At 57.9% G+C, this 18,754-nt stretch overlaps 1 protein-coding gene across 7 annotated transcripts in view; it reads right to left on the bottom strand.

Moving 5' to 3' along the window:
• NFIC (nuclear factor I C) overlaps positions 1-18,290 on the bottom strand; it is a 159,288-nt gene extending 140,998 nt beyond the window's left edge. The window contains exons 1-2 of one of the 7 annotated variants that reach the window (XM_075903267.2): positions 18,150-18,290; positions 17,230-17,547 (exon numbers count right to left, since the gene is read on the bottom strand). In XM_075903267.2, coding sequence (XP_075759382.2) covers positions 17,230-17,232 — 3 coding nt within the window. In that variant the 5' untranslated portion in view covers positions 17,233-17,547; positions 18,150-18,290. Of the gene's footprint in view, positions 1-13,132; positions 13,939-17,229; positions 17,797-18,149 lie in introns of those variants that run through there. The other 6 variants (XM_075903269.2, XM_075903270.2, XM_075903266.2 and 3 more) reach the window with 6 other exon arrangements.
• Between the last annotated feature and the right edge of the window lie 464 nt (positions 18,291-18,754).

Genomic DNA, 18,754 nt, shown 5'->3' on the forward strand with positions numbered 1-18,754 from the left:
CCCTGGGCTTTCGTTTCATTTATGAGCGTGCTCCACAGACCGGCTTCTATTTCAAAGGGCTTCCAGCGGCCCCTTGGAAGGGCCGGTGGCAAGAGGCCTTGGCCAAAAGGGGGGCCGTAAAGCAGCCAGGCCGGGGAGCCGGCTGCCTCAGACAATGCAGCTAGCAGGCAGCTCCAAAATGCGCCCGGTGCTCCCCACCTCTCCAGCTAAAGAAGATTCTCCGCTAGATGTTAAGTGCCCCGGGACTCTGGCCCATAGCTACCCAGTGCTGTCTCTCTCCAGTAGGGGGCAGAACCAGCCCCCTGCACCAGCCCGGGGACCAGGAAGGGTGAAACCGTCCCCCCTGCCAAAATGGCAGAGGAAAAGCCGAGGGAGGATGGAGGCAGGAGGAGCCCCCGGGCTGAGCCCAGTCGCTGAGGGAGCAGCTAAGCACAAAGGCCCAAAGCAGGGCTCTCCGTCCCCAGGCTGGTCCACGGGAGGCGGAGTGGTGTGGTGGGTCGGGGGCCCGCGGGGGAGTAAGGACTCGGTGCCAGCCCTGGCCCTGCCGTGGGAGGCTCTGCCCTGGTGCCCTTTGCCTTTTCTGGGGCGAGGGGTAGCGCTCCGGGGCAGGACTGTCCCACTGGCAGCACGTCCCGCTCAGACCCGCTGGGGCTCTGCTGTAGTCAGAAGCGGGAGGAAAAAGAGAGTGGGCCAGGAGGAGAATTACACCCGCCCAGTCTGGGAAGTGGCCTATCCCCAGGAGCCAGGGAAGGCAGAGCGGAGAGCCAGGGAATTTCCCTCTGGACGCTTCTCCGGGTGCAATGAAAGAGATTTGTTTAATAAGCTCCCAGGAGAGAGGAGCGGGAAGGTGGGGTGGGCCGGGAGCCAGCGCCTGTGCTCAGACATGCCTGGCTCAGCAACGCCCATCCCCTCCTCTTTGATCACACACAGAGCCAGGCCCGGCTCCCTCCAGCTTCCCGGATGTGACCTGGAGGGTGGGGATTTGCCGAGTGTCTGGGGCAATGATACCAGCATCCCTGGGCGTGTCACAATGCTCCAGCCCCTGGCGTCGAGCTCCCTCTCCCGGCCTGCCCCACTGCTCTAGTCCAGCCCCGGCAGGATGCGGTGCCACTCGCCTGCCAGGAAGGCCCTGAGTGGCCATGGGAGGAACAAACCAACGCCAGTCCCCAGGAAGGCTGCCAACATCTCCAGCCAGGAACAAGGGTCCCGCTAATCTTTTCCATCCACATGCAATTTTTTCATCCATGTGTGGAATAATTTTTATGCACGCTGAGGCACGTGTGAATGTGCACCATCAGTCGAAACAACAAACCTAGCTGTGGGTGCTCTGCCGATCAGCTGGGCAGCATTGGAATTGCCTCCGAGAGGCTGCCCATGCGCCCAGCTTACAGGGGCCACTGGCCGGGGCCAAGCCTCGATCCTCCTCACAGCCAGGGGCCAACCAACGCAATTCTAGCCTGCGAACCCCTGGGGTCTAGGCCCGGGCAGCAGCAGAGACTGAGGACAGCTGCCAGAGGCCAGTGGTGGTAAAAATTTGGGGCAGGAGGCCTACAGCTTCCCAGCCCCCGTGGTTCCCAGCCCTTCCTGTGCACGTTCACTTGGCTTGCCCACTCCCTTTCACTAACTTGCACCAGCCTCTGCCCAGGCAATCCCACACCCCCTGTCTTCCCCCTCGGATGAACACACATAGCTCCTCGTGCGCACCCCCCCAGCTTTCTTGCACACTCAGACCCACTCATGCATGCCCCCTTGCACGCCCTCCCCCCTCATCAGGCTGCATCGCTCAGACACTCTCTCCAACACTCCCTCGCACGCCTGCACCATCTCGCATGCACGGCCACTTCCATCAAAAAAGCCTTTACTCTGCACTTTTCAGCAGCGCTGCTTCATTTGTATGCACCCCGCAGCGCACGCTAGCCAGGCGGACAGGTTACGAAAGGAGATTTTACAGCCGTGCTCAGAGAGGTTCACGTTACACTCACTTCCCTTCATCCCAGGGCAGGGGCGGGGGGGTGATGGCATGAGGGTCCCAACTCCAGCCAAGCAGTGCTGGTGATAAGCCTCATCCGTCCCTCATGCATCTCCCCTGGAAGCCGTGGGGAGCGGAAGCTGCCCGAGTTTCAGCCCAGGGCTTTGCAGCAAACGCCATGATGGGAGGCTCCCGAGGAAAATCTGGCAAGCCCCCAAGTCGCCCTCTCCACCCGCAGGGGCACCGCTGCTGCAAGACGAGAGGAGCTGCCAGGCCAAGCGCCCCAAACCCGCCTCACGCCCTGTACCACAATGTCAGTAGCTTTAGTGGCCTGGTTTGGCTGCCGCAAGAGAACAGGATGGAAGCGGGGAGGGTCCTGGCTGAGGTGGCCGGGAAATGCTTTTGGGAGCTGTGAAAAATGTAGACAAACTCAAAAAGCCGTTTCCCAGAAATTTTTCATCAATGGTTTTCAGGCTTCTGTAAAAGCCAGACTCTTTTTCTCTTCTCAGCCACTAAAAGGGGGGGAAGTGACTCCAAACCAAACATTTTTCCATTTTCGGTTGCCAAATATTTTGGGCTTTCAGCTATGGAATAAAAGATGGTTTGTTTGATTTTTTACACCCTTTCGCCCCCTCCCCAGTGTGATCAAAGTCAGACGCCGCCCGCGTGCATTTGCACTGGGACCAAAAAGCCACTTTTCACCCCAAATCCCCTTTTGGAACAAACCCTTTGGCCTGGTTAGCCCGAGCCAAGCACTTAACATCCCGTCCCAAATCCCCCACCTGCAGCACCTTCCGGGGCAGAGGCTAAAAAGCTTTGGAAGTGCTGAGCCTGTGTGTCCCTCGAGCTAGCGCTACCTAGGCTAGTTCACTGCATGGGACGCCGTGGAAGGAAGCTGGCCCACACCCCAGAAGCACGCACTGGATAGCTGGGCTGACTGCGGATGGACACGGGGAGGAGAAGCAGCAGCCATGGCCGTTAATGCACTCGTAGAGAAACAGCTGATCAATAAATCAATCCTTGGCGCAGCATTTCCCATGCCACAAGCACAGGCCCAATCTATGTGGCAGCGGGGGAGCAGGCTCCCCCTCGAAATTCTGGAACAACTAAGGAAGACCCTGGCTTCGGACGCCCACCCCCGCAGACTCTGTGCGGAGCCTGGGATGCGGGGAGCGGATTTGGTGCAGGGAGGAGTCGGTGTGAGAGGGACCTGACGGATGAAGGAGGCTGCCTTTCCGGGGTCAGGCTCATCATGCAGGGTGCACGCAGACGCCAGCACAGCCCGGATCTCAGATGGGCACCGGCAGAATCCGAGCCCCTCCGTGGGTCAGGGTGGCCAAAGCCATCAAACAAAAGAGCAGCATGAAGCCCCCCCACCCACACTCCCCAAACCCAAGGGGACCCTCCCCTGGAAGTGATAAGCCAGGCAGTGTCTAGAGGGCTACACCAGGGAAGGGAAGTCCAGGGCTGAGGGCAGCTCTCCAGGTCACGGGGGTGACTGGGGCAGGTGCTGATCTCAGCGGTGCTGGAGTAAATCCGGAGTCTCACTGACAGCCGGGTGATTTCTGCCAGTGCCTGGATCAGCGATTGATCAGAATCCAGCCTGTGGCTCCCAGCCAGCTGACAGGGCTTGTATAGCTCAAAGCCAACACCGTGACTGGGCCGCCATCAGCCTGGAACCTCCGGCTCCATCCCAGCCTCGAGCGAGCGGCTGCGTCTCGGAGTGGATCCCTGCTGGCTGCTCAGGCAGCCGAGAGCATCTGACCCTTCCTGGCTGCAAACGCTGGGATTCCACAACCCGGGAACCTGCCCAAGCCTGAGGAAATTGCAGGCGGGGAGAGAGGTGCAAAGGAGGAGAGCTCAGAGCAGCAGAGCGGGCGCAGGAGTCTGGACGATATCCTCCAGCCCTGCTCCTGCAGCTCCCTCAGGCTGTGTCTACACTGCAGGCTTCTTCCCCAAAAACGTCTTGCACAAGAGCATGTTTGCACGCAAAAGTGCATTGAAAAAGTGATGCGCTTTTGCACAAGAGCGTCCAGACTGCAGGACACTCTCCTGAAAGGAAACTGAGCGCTATTTACAGAATGGCCACCAGGGCACCTGGCCTTCTTTCCATTGCCCCTGTTTGTGCAAAATAACCCTGTTCCGCGTCGCGGGAGGAACACCCACCGGAAAACCCCTCGGTTCTTTCGTTTTACTTGTGCAAAAACGCGCTTGAGGTCCGGACACTCTGCGAGATTTTGCGCAAAAACAATTGTTCTTGCACAAAACTGTAGTGTAGGCCTAGCCTCGGTGTAACCAGCACCCCGGACCGCTCCCGGCGAGACTGCACGCCCCGTGGGCTGGGGGGGGCGGGTCTGCAGACAGACACATTGCTCAGGCCCGGGAGCTGGTGAGCCGGGCTGCAGGTGCCATGCGGGGGGCAGGGGAGCCGGGAGTCCAGCTCAGCCCGTGTGCGAAGAGCAGGGTGAACAGAGGGAAGCACAGGGCCTGGTTGCTTGGTGGTGGGTAGCTAGCGGCTCTGGTCTAGCCATGCCCAGGAGGAGCGCAGCAGAGCAGAGGCAGGGGCTGTGGGAGCGTGAAGCTGGGCTTGGATGTATTGCCTTTGCCCATCCCGCCCCCCAACTGACCCCTGCTGCTTTCGGTTCCTGTCCCCCAAGCCCCTCTTGGAGGAGGATGCCTGAGCTGCTGCAGCCTCCAAAGGCTCGGATTTGGTGCCGGAAGGGGAGAGCCCAGTGCCACGCCGAGCACAGGCGGCTCGTGGTAGCACATGGGACGTGCACCGTCCCCCATTCCCCTGAAAAACAGAATTGTTAAAATGGGGGGCCCCTCCCTGCACCTCTCCCCAGAGGCATTGGTTGCTCCCGATTCTGAGCCATCCCGACTCCTGGCTGCCCTGCTGCGCATCCATCCCGCTGCACAGACAGAGCCTGCGTACGGCGGAGGGGAATGACTCCGTTGGCTGTGAGGGAGATGGAAAGGTTCCCAGGCCACGTGACGTGGGAGAGGGCTGAGAGCACCAGAATAAACTGAAGTGATTTACTCTGGCGCTATGCAGAGAATAAGCTACCCACAACTCCAAGGGAGTCGGCTGTATCCCTGGTGACAACAGCAGCCCAGAAAGGAAAGTCCCAGTGGTTTGTTTGCCAGGCCGGATCTGCCAGCTGAAAAATTACAGACCTCTCATAAGCGTGGGGTGGGTGTGGGCTCTTCAAAAGTATCGGGATCAGACCCGAGGGCCGGACTCCGATCAGCCCCTTCTAATTAGAGAGGGAACCTGGGCCACAGAGTTCAGCCCCGGGTCAAACTTCGCCCACAGTTTCGAGCGGGCTTTTGGTTTGGCCGATTGTTCCAACGAGGTGATTTCCCCGCGGTGCCGCCTGAGGCCTGAGCCGCCCAAGCCCCAGCTGGGAGCTCGGGTCGGCTCTGAGAGCCTGTGCATGACACCGCGCAGGAGACCGTGGCGGTCAGAACGGGGACCCAACGTCCCCCCTTCCAGCACTGGGCCACGCCCTGAGGTGGTTCTGTCCAGCGCCGGAAGGGGACGCCCTTCAAAGAGTGTCCGGCCCCTAGGGCGTGCCCCCTCGCCTCCCGCACCATGCCTAAGAGGGCATGGCGGGGGGTCAGGCAGGCCAGGGTGGGAAGTGCGGAAATGTCTGGTATTGTGGGAAGGAGCGAGCGGCCAGGAGGCCGTGTTGGGGATCCCGGGGATGCGACTTGTCCCCTCTCCACCACCGGAGCTCCCTCAGCTCAGCCTGGCCTGGGAGCAAGCAGCATTGCTGGAATGTATCCCAGGGGCCGTGGGAGACACATGGTGGCTCCTTCCTTCCCGCCCCTGGGCACGGCCAGCACTGGGGGCAGAGCAGCATGGAGAGGTTTGGCCCAGGACACAGTCCAGCGGGTCCGGATTCTGAGCCTCTCTCTAGCTGGGCCGCTCAGGGCTCAAGCCCCCGCCCCTAGGGTGAGAGGCCTTCATGGATGCACCGGAGCAACCCACGTCGGAGCCAAGGTTAACTCGGGGCAAGTGTCAACTGTCTGACGGGGCCCGCTCTACGCCAGGGATGCGAAATATCGGTTAACTGATCAGCTGATTAACCTCATGAATTCTGATTGGTTACTCGACTATTCTACAGGCCCCGGGGCGGGGCCGGCAGCCACTGTGCTCCAGCCCCACTCCCGAGGGGCTGCCCGCCGCTCTGTGCGGCTGCTTCTTTCTCAGGCAGGAGCTGGTCCACGAGGGCAGCCAGTTTAAAAATCAAGGACCGGCTGCTTGAGGCCCCGCTTGTCACAGAGCGGTAGGGGGTCCGGGGGCTGGCTTGGGTTTAAGGGGCTCGGTGGTGAAGCCTCGCCGCACGCCGGAGCAGAGAGGGGACAATCCGCATCCTCAGGGATCCCAAACAAGGCCTCCTGGCTAGTCCCGCCTTCCCACGATTCCAGACATTTCTGCACTTCCCGCCCCCGCCTGCCTGACCCGCCCCGGCAGCACGCCCCTCTGACACAGGCCGGCAGCCGCTATCTGGGGCAGGGCTGAGCTCCTGGACCCGGCGCGAGTGGAATTGAGCCGGGCTACTGGCCCGCCTGGCTCCTAATACACTTTAAATGCCGGGCAGTTCCCGGACCTGGTGCGAGCCAGGGATTTACTGGTGGGGAAGGGCAGGAGAAGTATCCGTCGTCTTTACCATTAACCTGTTGGCTTTTGCTTGTGGGTTAATCAGATAATCGACTACACGGGTACGTCCCTACTCTGCACACGGCGCCTGTCCCGGCACAGCAGCGTCGGGACAGTTACATCGGTAGCGCCCCTCGCTTGGGGGCAGGTAGATGGTGAAAAGGGGTCAGCTCAGCAGAGCTCCTTGCCCTTCCTGCATGGGGCTAAGCACTTTTAACCCAGAATAGCTGTGTCCACACTGGGCGAGGGAGGTACGGCTCCACCTCACCCCCCGGCGGGTTAAAGCAGTGCACCTGCACATCTCCCCCCCTCTCAGCAACCCGACGCTATTCGCACCCCAGGCTCTTCCAGCTGAGACAGGCCCTGCATTTCCCATTAAAACCAAACAAAAAACCAAAGCTGTCAGGCCCACTTCAGCCCCCACAAAGATGCAACACAAAGGGCACGCGCCGGCCGATTGCTTTTGCTCTGCATTTCCAAACATGTTCAGTCAGCGCTAAGACGGGCGCTGGCAGCCGCGCCAGCCTCCCCCTCTCTGTCATCTGGATGCCAAGTCCACTGCTCGGGCCCAAGGGCAACTTCAGAACTGGCCAAAGCTGCTGAGAAGAGTCAAAGGGACCATCACAAGGCCTTGGGGCCATTTGAACTACAGCTCCCAGCATGCTCCTGGGACCCGCATGCCCTTGAATGAAGCCACAGCCCGTGTTTATCAGTTCCCAGCGCCCTTAAAGAGATACCACCAGTTAATTCAGGCCCAGCACTGAGCTTTTGTGTATTAAAATATCCTGTTGAGAGAAATACTCTCTTGCTTTTCCCCTAACGTCACTGGAAGCAGTTTTTTTTCATTTTAATTTGATCTCCCCCGACCCCAAACGCTCCAGTGTGGTGCCAGCACATGAGAATTTGAGACTGAGGAGGAAGGAGTCTGCTTTCCTTGCCAGGCCGAGCGAAATGCTGCAAATAAACCAGCCGCAGAAAGGAGGAAAAGAAAATTAGATGCCTCGCATTAATTATTGAAAGGTATTTTGGTAACACAGATGAGGGTTAATAATTTAATGTACGGAGCCCAAGTCGGCTCTTAGTTATACTGCGTGAGCCCATCCAAACTGACGCAGTTTGTAAATCAGACTAGATCTGGCCATTGGCTTTAAATGAACAGTGTCAAAGGGCCTTGCTCAGCTACCTGTAATGCCTCACAGAAGACCCCATTCTGCCCCGGCTCCCCGGAAGGCAACAGAATTCCCCCGGGGGAGCCGAGAGGAAACTCGCTCTGATGGACGGACACACACACACACGCATCCATATGCTAAAATGTGCCAAGCAAGTCTCTATCATCTCCATGTTACTGATCCTCCACTCGTCTGCCCAGTTCCAGAGCTGAGCTCCCGGCATGCTCTTTTGCCTGTTGTTCTGCTCGTATCCGGGTTCATAAATTGCACTAAAAAGGGGATCTATTTTTACCGACCCAGGTTTTAAAATTAGACCCGGCAGAAGGAGCCAAATCTGCGAAGTCACTGCAGAGCAGGAGGGCACGGCTGGGAGACAGCCGAGCCCCTCGCTGGCCGTGTCCTGCGCGGCAGAGGGTGGGCACAGACGGTGGGAACGTGTGGCACAAGTGAGAGAGAGACACGCAAAGGCTACATTTAAAGAAGGGCCCATTGTTTTTCCCAAACAATGTGCAGCAGATGGGAGAATCGAAAGTGTGTTGCAACCTTCCCCGCCCCCCCGCAGCCCATGAGTTCTTAGCTAGTTACCCCTTCTGGTGCAGCACGTGATCACAGATCACTACTGGAATTCACTGTCCAGCCCATTCTCCTCTCTTCTGACTGCCCCTTGCCAAGAGATACCAGCGCTCCCCTTCTGGAACCCCCGGGGCCCAGCCCCGCAGGGCCCTGGAGCCAAGCCAAACAGCACTCTCAGACCTGGGCTCCGAGCCACCAGCTCTGCCAAGTCATTTTCCAGCACAATTCAACGGAGGCTCATTTGAAGTGAGTTTTTCAAGGCACTCCCTCGTAGGAAGGGATATTTTCTTCACTGATTCCCGCACCCGGGGGATCTGGTTCTTGTTCGTCTGACGCCAGGGCAAATCAGGTGTCACTGGGCTGAAGGCATGAATGGGCCCAGTGAGAGTAAACCAGCAGAGCCCAAACACCGGGGGAGCTAGAGAATGGGGCCCCTTCACAGAAAGCCCCCCCCACGGGTGGAATGAGGACACAAGAGCACGACTGCCAGGCTCCTCTCCCGTCCCACCCCCACCCAGACCCCATCCGAGGCAGGAGGAGGATTCAAGGAATGGGACTCAGCGGGGGGGGAGGGGCGGGGAGGCGCAAGACCATGTGGCTCCCTGGGCCGTGTGCACTAGAGAGCTGTAGCAATGACACATGGGAAAGACGGATTTCTCCCACACGTCCGTACGCACCTTGTCCAGTCTCTTCACGCCCCCTTCTTTGCCCATGCAGGGCTCCTGGGCAGGGTTTGCTCAAACAGCTCCCTGGCTCCTCCCCCGAAGCACAGGTGGGACCACCCAGGACCAGCACCCAGCCGCCCCCAGACTTGAACCCGAATGCAAACTCTGGGCCTGAACTCGCCTCTGCTCCCAACTCTGCCCTTGCAGCCTTTGCTGCGTGCACGGCCTTTGGCTGACACCCACCAGCGTCTGCTCAGCTCTGCAGCACCGAGCCTGGGCCCAGGGCCTGAGAGGTGCCCAAAGCACAGGAGGGTTATTGTGGTTTGGTGCCTGCGACAGGTTTCAAAGCGGCCATAGCTGCTCTCCAGAAGTAACTTTAGGAACTCAGGATAAAAGTGGCCCCCTGGCTGGGCCAGTCCTGCGTTATCTGAAGGCCAGGGGGTAGGCGGACTCAACCAGAAATAATCATCATAAAATAACCCTAATTAACAGCGGGTCACATGCTTTCTTGCTTCTGTAGGCCAAGCTTATTGCACACACTAGGGGCTCACAATAATCAATTGCACTCCTAACAAATTGCTCATCAGGCACCTTCCACCTGAGGATCTCAAAGCATTTTGCAGTTATTACTTCAGCCTCACCGCTCCACGCTCCAGCAAGGTAGGTGATTAGCACTGTCCCCATTATACAGATGGGTAAACCCAGGCATGGAAGGGGGAAGCATTTTGCCTGAGGTCACCGCCCAGGAGCCAGTTGTGAGACCAAGAGCACCTTGCGCTACCCTAGTGCTCACACTGCTGGCCCTTCTCTCCCTGCGAGGGCATAGCCGTGAATCGGGATCTCGGCAGAGGGAAGCCCCAGGCAGGGAGGGAGAGGGAGCCGGAGCGTGTGCGGTGGCGTCATCGTGCCCCTGGATCAGAACCAAACGCAGCATTGCAGAGCCCTGGCCAGCGCTGCCTTCGCTGGAGGTGCCTTGCCAGGGCTATTTTGGTGCTGCTGGGTTGATCTCAGAGGCTTTAAACAGCAGCGCCAGCCTTGGACGAGCTCTGGCAAGGAAGGGACGATCCCAGGATTGCTGTTCCTTCCTGATCCCCACCCCCACCCCAGTCCAGGCCCCTGCTGACCCAGGAATGAGGGCTGTCTACAGAGAGCCCTGCAAAGCCAAACCTGCTGTGGGTCCCTATGGCCACAGCGGGGGTGGGGAGGGCAGGCGGGGGTCTGCCCCATTCCGGCAGGTCCCCGCGCCCCATGGTGGCAGGGTCTGCTCGTGGCTCGTCTCGGTCCCAGCCCACGGCAGGCGAGCCCCGCTGAAGGGCCCAGTTTGCACCGTGGCTGCGCTGGGCTGGACTCAGTGGTAAGTGGCAGGTGGGAGACCAGCTTCCACCTCCCCCAGACATCTATGCCCCAGCAGGGCTGTCTAAGGAGCAAGGCCTGCGCACGGGGCTGCGGCAGGGGCGGGTTAAAGACCTGGAAGGTTACAAAGTCAGGCCCTTAGACCTAGGAAACACCACAACGAACGTCGCTCCCACTGCCTTCCTCCTGCAGCCTCTCACGGCCTCAGCCACGGGCCCTCATGCTGTCCTCCCCTCATGCGTCTACGTCCTGGCCATCCCAGCCCCAGGCCTGTCCCACTGGAGCGCCAGACACTGCCAGCAGGCAACGCAGTTAGCAGCCGTAGGGCACCATGCTTCCCGGGTGCCCTTCCTGGAGTGGGGAGCAGCGTGTGGTCTAGTGGCTAGAGCAATGATTGCAGCCAGCAAAGTCAAGCACACAGATTTGGCAACTTCCCTCCGAGAAGCAGCATGGCCGAGCCGAGGCGGCGCAGGTTTGGCATCTCAGACCCCAGGGTTCTATTTCGAGACGTGGCCTTGTGCAAACTCCGTTACCTTATTTGCAAAATGTGGGGGGGTTACACTTGCCAGGCTCCTAGGGCAGGAACCTGAGGCCTGCCTCAGACACTAGGGCTGACACCTGCCCAGCAACACGAAGGCCAGTAGAAAGGGCCAGGGGCTTCTCTCCTTTTCTCCACAGGACACAGGCAGGTGAAACACCGGCACATCTGGCCCTGGGAGCTCGGACAGGGGAGGTTAGCCTGTTCCCAGGCTTTGCCGCCTGGGTGCCCAGCTAGGCCTTAGAGGTTGTCCTTGCCCCTCAGATTGTCTATCTCCCCCGGGGGGAGATCTGTGGGCTCTGACCCACTCCCAGTAGAGGTGGTGGTACCTGGGGGTTGATGGAAGTGGAAGCAAAAATCAGGTTGTAGCAGGACACACAGGAAAGTCCAGCCCCAGAGGGACTGACAGGCAAGTGGGGTGTCTACTGTGTAAAAGGGCAATCTCTCCTGCCCTACTGACCCCACACTTGTTGGGGGGCAGCCGGGGAGCTGAGGGGCTGGACCCCCAAGCAGACTAGCTATTGGTCCTGCCGTTTCTCCTTCCTCTTCTTCCAGCGTGACTCCCAGGCCCAGAACGGAGCCCCCCAACTGGGAGCAGAGAGAGGAGAGATTCCTTTGGCTGGCGCAAGCGGGCCCAGCAGCAGGGAAGGGGTTACTCCAAAGCAAAGGGAAGGTTGATAATTAAATAAATATCAAGAATCAATATGGACAGAGCAAGCATCCAACCTCCCCTCCCCGTGCCCCTGCCGCTGCGGAGTTTGGGTGGAATATGTAAAGAAACTTTCAAGCGAATATTTTAGCCACACAAAGCACACGCCACACAACCAGGGAATAGTCTCTCCTGTCAAATAACACACAACAGCAACCGTGAACAGAACTTAACACCCACATATATATTGGAGCCTGTATTTAATCAACTAACACACACAACACAGGGTGACTCTGCTGTGATCTAAAGTAACACCTGTGGTCAGTATGTCATGACACAACAGAACACAAACCCATACAATAACCCCAGTGATCCCCTAAAACAACACACACTGAGTGACCTAAAGTAACACAACGCACAATACAGGCAGTAATCATTACCACCCCCTTTAAAATAACTGCACATACAATACACAACAACCAGAGACTAGTATATCACCTAATCTAACACAACCACCCGCAATGAATAGTCTATCATGTAAAGCACTGCACACAATGAATGTGTTATAACACAAACACAACATGCACCAAGAGAATATCATCTCTCAACATATCACACCCATGCACAACAGCCCCGTGAATATTTGTGACACACTAGCCGCGGGCGCACAGGCTATCCCCTAAAATAACACACATGCACACCCAGAGCTGCTCCCAAAGAGCGCGCACACACACACACACACACACACTGCTACAAAAAGAACCCATGTGATTCCAACTTCTGACAAAGTTTAGATCATTTCGAAGAAAACCCGTCACGCCAGAAAAGCGCCCCCCGCCAGCCCAGGCGGGGGCCATGTGCCGTTCGGAGCAGAGGGGAGTTTCACGTGTATTGCTGGAAGGGGGTGGGGGGGGGCTGAGAGCAATTAGTTATATACGATTATTTCCCTCTAAATGCCCATGAAACAGGAGTGGCCTGAGGCGAGCCGGCTGCGAGGCGTTCTTTTTAATGACACTTTCCGGCACTCACAGTGCGCCCCAGTTTCTCGCGTTCTCCCCCAAAGCGCCCCGGCCAATCGGGGCAGTACCCCGCACCCATCCACCTCAAACAGCCACACTCGCCACCCTGCCGCCAGCAGCACAACTCAGGGAAAGTGAAGGGGGGGGGGAATCACCAGGCAAGGGAAAAAACAAACCAACCAACAACCATCCTAAGCAAAACAAATTACAAGTGCCGATCTTCATCTCTTCTGCAGAGCCCAGATCTGCACACACACACACACACACACACACACACACACACACACACACACACACACACACACCCCAGAAATCCCGCCCTTTTTTAACTGTAAAACTATTTTGCACTAATGGTGGCAAAGAAATTACTCCACTGGAAACAAAACCACCCTCCTCGATTTCAACAGAGGAAGCAAGTATCTCTCGGCACGTATCTCAGTTACTAATAAAAGCAGGCAGCGATGAAGCAGGGGCGAAGGGAAGCCGCTAAGGGGGATTTGGGGTAGGGGGAGAGATATGAGGAGCTGTTACCTGCGTTAAGCACAGAGGAGACGAATACATCCCGAGCTGATCTGGGAAACTGACTAATTGCAGAAGAGAGAACCAAGGCGCAAAAGTTACTGAGTCATTTCAGAGGCTGAAGCAGTGTTCCCCCTCTCCTCTCCGGAGTGTCTCTCTTGCAGGAGATGGATCGCAGGCAGGAGGGTGTGGGGGTGTGGTGGCGGTGGGAGCACCCAAAATAAAGAGAGAGCAAAAGATCCAACTTTAACGGGAAAAACCATCAACCCAAAATTTAAGACAAAAAATAATCATCCTCCCAGAGAGGCGGGGGAGGCGATCGATCTCCGACCCTCCCCAATAAAAGTGGGGGGACACAAGGGGAGCGATCGGGGAAGTTACAGGGAAATCCGCTCCATTTGAGACACGGGCACGAGAGAGAGAGAGGAAAGAAAGAATGAGAAAATGAAAAAAAAGGAGCGAGGAATGAAGTGACGTTATGAAAAAGCCCATCCCAAAATATTACATCCCATTTAAAGATGCAGGATCCCCCTTTTGGCTGAGATAGCTGAGCCGCTGCAGGGCAAAGCTGCCCTGGGAGTTGGTTGTGCACGATTGGGGGGGGGGGGTAGAGGAGGGAGATGTGTGGGGGAATGCCTAGGTTCCGGGAGGGGGGGCACCAGGTGGCTCGCATGTCAGGAGCGGCGCTAGCCAGGGCTTGCGGAGCGATTGGACGGAGCCGATGCGATCAAAACTGCAGATTCATATTTGTCTGCTGGGCAAAAGCCAGCGGAGACGCTGAAGATTCAAGCCCCATGAATGCAGGTTCTGGGGAATTCACGGGGCCAAGGATAGGAGTGTGTGAGTCTGTCACACACACACACACACACACACACACACACACACACACACACAGCTCCCCCTCGAGTTTCACTCCTGTTTTCTTACACATATCAATGTTATGTCTAAAGACACACAAGCGTTCCCTGCCCCCATGCCAGCGCGCACCCACAGGCAGCCACCCAAGGGTTACTGCTCTGGAAGGGGGGGGGTTAGTGCCCCTTGAAAAAGAGCTGACGGAAGGACATTGCCAGAGTTTTAGATACACACGCGCGCGCGCACACACCCCGATGTTATGTCGGGGGGGAATCTTCTGTTAACATCTGGACTTAGGGCACGTAGACAAAACAACAACAACCACCCAGAAGCGACTTGGTAACAGCCGCTCTACTTCCTACGGCCGGTCACTAGTTTGGATGGAAATAGACCAGTCCCAAAGCGACCCCAAGCACTAGAGCTAAATCCAGATCGATATGTTCCTCCTCCCCGCCCCCACCCCAGTCCTTGCGAGTGTTATTGACAAATCAATAGCAAACCGTGACTCTAATAGTTCTGTTTACGACCCCCCCCCCTTCCAGCAACCTGTCTTTCGCACGGCCCACCTTGGATCAAAACACTCGGACCGTGGCGAGACTAGATCAAACCTTGCACATTCTGCAAGGCGATCGCTTTATTTACTCCTCTCCCCTCTTTTTGCTGCAGCCAGACGAGTTAACTTCTCCTGAAGTTTGTTCAGTTTTGGAAAGGGGCCGGCGGGGGCAAGTGTCCCATTAAACTACAGGAGGAAAATGAGAGGCTCAGTCTGTAAAGTGACTAGTCCTTTAGCTCTGCTCTTTGGTTAGCCGAGAGTTTAACTGCCTTGTGGGGGGCAGTGAGTCGATTCAAAATTAGTAACCTCCTCTCGCCTCCTTCCTCCAAACAAACAGCCCCCAAAGAAAAGAAAAGAAAACACCAAACCCAGCCCTCCAGCAAACTCCAAACCACAAGCTCTCTCTGAAAGCAGCAAAACCAACAACCAAACATTTCAGGAGGCTTATTAAAACTAATGAGTGGGGGGGGGGGGGAACGGGGGACGACCACGTAGAGGAAAAACAAAGGGAATCCCTGATTCATAATTCTGAAACTTAGACCTCAGCGTTCTGTGCATGTCAGACTCTCGAGGGTTGCGATTTATTTATTGACTATTCCTCAACTTCTTTTTTAAATCGAGTTGATCTTGGTAGTGACCATAACAAGAACACAGGGGAAAGTCCTCTCTGGGTAGGACATTTTGCAGAGGCTGTAGGTGAATATTAAAACGGCCTACCTTGGCGCAAAGCGCTCGGCATTTGTTTCCCTAAATAACTAGCTTGGATTGTAATTGTGCGCATTCTGTGCGGGACACTCGGCGGTTAGGGCTTCAGAGCTACTACCCTTCTCTCTATACGTCCAAAGGTGGTAGCAGCTACTCGTAATTACAGGACAAAATCTAGTCAATCTTATTTTCCTCCTGGTTTAAGCGCCTAATTAAATCACAGCATCTGTGCTACCAATTCGAGTCCCCTGGTTTTTGTTTTGCTTTTGGTTTTTGTGTTTCCAAACGACAATCCCGTAGTTTTTTTTTTCCCTGCATAAAACAGCCAGAAGTCACCCCGGGTATTTTCTGCAGAGGGAAGTGCTGCGTGCGTTTGACTTTCCGCCTGCGTGGAGCAGCGCCTCGCAGGCGGGAAGGGGCCGCTGGAGATTCCCAAATCCGCGCCGCGCCGCCAAGTTAGTGAGCGAGGCGAGTTCAGAAGTTGCTGCGCTCTGGGGCGCAGGGAAGGGGGCGAGGGTCCCTCGCTGCGCCTCTCGGTAGGGCAGCGTGCAGGGACTCAAGGCCTAGAGCGGCCGGGATCGAGCGAAGAGGGGGCCTCGGGTAAGATGTTCTGTGCTAAGCACCAAGCCACTGCGGCAGGAGGCTCGCTCGCTCTGCAGACGCCGTCCCCACGGCCCCCCGCTCTGGCCACCTTCGCCTTTGCGTCTAGGTCAGTGCCGGGCCAATTTTTTGGCATCATCTTTATAAGAAAACCCCGCAGCAATATTCCTCCCGGGCCAGACCCGTTACCGCAGGAGCAGAGAGCAGCTCGGGGATTGCCCCCACCTCCAACATTTTGCTTCCAAACAGAAAAGTTTTGCCTCTGGAACAAATGTGCCCTCGTGCCATTTCTGAAAGCCCCCTGGGGAAGGGGATGTTTGTTTCTCAGCAACTATTTCACAGCAGGAGCCGAAGGCAGAGTTGCTGGGAGAACGGGGCGGGCGATTAAAATACAATCATTTCTGTTGGAAAATGTAACGCGCTGCTACTGCCCATAGCAAAATCAAGCAGCCCCTAGGGCTATTTTTGGAAAGAGAACTGAAATTGGCGTTTAGTTACTTTGAGGGGGGGGGGGGGGATGCAAAGTGTCTCTGCTTCGCACGACCCCTCTGGGAGCCCGGGGGAGCAGGGGAGTTGAGGCCCGGGGAATGTGCCCGGTCTCCCTCCCCCTAGCAGCCCGCAAGCCTTCACTTTGCTGGCCTTGGCAGGCCCGGGCTGCCAGCTGCTTAGAGCAGCAGCTACTCCTGCAGCTGGCATGCAGGCTGGGGGCGGGGGAGACGGGTGTGCATTTCGCACGGGGGGAGTGGAGGAATCGCGCTCCCTTCCCCTCGGGCCCTGTCGGGCAGACCCGGGCCAGCTCAGGCAGGTGGGCATGAAAACACTCCGGGGAAGGGGGGAAGGGCAGTAGCGCCGGGTGCGCAGCCGGGCCTGGATCGCGCCTCTGCTGGGCGTCACTGCCAAGTTCAAGTCGGTGCGGCTTGCAGTCCTCTCCGCCCCTTTCGTAGCGGCCATTTTCCGCTACATCCAGCCCTTCGCCTGCTGAGCAGCCCTGGGCTGCGGAGAGCCCCCCCCTCTTCCCCAGCTCCTGGGGGGAGGGGGCGGAGAGGAGTGGCACAGAAACTTCCCCAGCAATAACCAACTTCATCCCCCTGCCCTGCCCCCACGCACAGCGCCTGGGCACTTCTGCATCCCTCCCCCAGCCTGCATCCTAGCGGTGCAGGCCCCCGGCCCCCTTCCTGCTTGCCCAGCCCTCAACCGGACTCATGCAGGGCCCGCTGCCCCGCCCCCCCCCCCCCCAGGCCTCCACGCACCCACTTGGCCATTTCGGGACAAGCCACTTCCCACAAACATCCCCCAGCCGCCTCCCCCACCCAGAAACTTTTGCTGTTTGGTCCACGCACCAAAGAGGGGAGGGGGAAGAACGTAGAAGAGAAAATGAAACTGACAGGGAACCTACCATAGCCAAGTGAAATTAACGAGGCTCCAGCACAAGTTGCAGCAAAAGGCAAAGGGAAAAAAATTCTACAATTTGTGTTTTCCACCAACAAAAAGAGGAAAAAACCCCAAAGTGTCCTCAGAGGTGGCTCATCTGTCCGGCTCCTTCTTGCTTTTAGTGACCATGGCAATGTCCCCACCTTTTCACGTGTGTATTATTATTTTTGTGGCTGGCTTTTGGTTTGCTTTGGGCTTTGAGCACATACACGGGCATACAAGCTAGGACAGGCTTTCTCTTCGGCGCTGCTCAGTTCCTGGTCAGCTCCAGGAGGTGCCGGGACTGTAGGATTAAAAAAAAAACGAACAACAATAATGATACAGGAAGGAGGAGAGGAAAAAAGGAAAAGCCAACGCAGCCGCTTTCCTGGGTCTCCCAAGGCGCAGGCGAAGCGACCTTTAAAAATTCTCTTCTCTGCTGAGCGGCGGCTGCAGGGGGCTGCCTGGGATTGTGGCTACTGTGGCTATTGGGAGAATCGCGACCGCTGCCTCTGTCCCTCTATGAAAAATAAAAGATCACATCTCCCCCCCCCCCAACTCAGGACAGGCACCGTTCCGGATTGCAGCCCCCCCCCCAGCCCCATCTCATCCCTCCCCTTCTCTCCTCCCCTTCTCTGCTCCGCAGCCTCCTCCTCTTCCTCCTCCCCCTCGCCAGGACTCCGGGCACAGCTGCACGGGGATCCCTCTCCCGTGGGGGTGGGGAATGGGGTTTCTTGCCACCCCCCCACCCCGCGCCCAGGGGGCGAGAAGAGGCGCCCGCGGATGCCTGCGCTGGTAGGGGTGGCGGCTGTGCCCGCATCCTAGCCCGAGCCAATGGGCGAGGGTGCAAGGGGGGGGGGAGTGTCACAGCCCCGGGCGTGCATCCCCTGCCGGGCGCACACGCACCTGAGCGCGCTGCGGAGGGGGCTGCCCTCCTGCGCTGGCCAAGCCCCCGCCGAGCGGCTCGCCAGGGCTGGTCGGGGGGGGGGTATCCCCACCCGCGGCTCGCTGTAGAGGTGACACTGTTAGGCCAGCTGGAGAGCTCTGCATCACAGTGCCCCCCCCCCCCCCCCGGCAGGGCACCCCTCCCCCCTCCTCGGCCCTCCCCATCGCTCTCTTAAAGCTGCACGCCCGTTTGCAAAGGGACAGCCCGCGGCCCCCCGGGGATGGCGGGGGAGGGGTGTGAAAATGCAGGATCAAACATTAACGCCCCCCCCCCCCACTCACTGCGCAGCGCACGGGCTGTGCGGCCCCCATGCCCCAGTGGGCACAGGGCTGCAGTGGCAGGGGCCAGGACTGCACGGGGCACCCCCCTTCTGGGTTGTCTGGGGGCCTGGCTTCCCCTGGGGTCCATCAGCAAGACAGGCTCCAGGGGAGGCCGCGGGAGTGCAGAGAAGGGAGACTGGGACCCATTCCGCACTGCCACCTGCCTCTGCCGCACTCAGCGGGAGGGGAGAGAAAGGAGCAAATACGGGGGGATACTGACCCTTTCGTTAAAATCATCCGCCAGC

Source organism: Pelodiscus sinensis, chromosome 32, assembly GCF_052426305.1.
Source record: "Pelodiscus sinensis isolate ZL-2025 chromosome 32, ASM5242630v1, whole genome shotgun sequence".
Taxonomy (NCBI): domain Eukaryota; kingdom Metazoa; phylum Chordata; order Testudines; family Trionychidae; genus Pelodiscus; species Pelodiscus sinensis.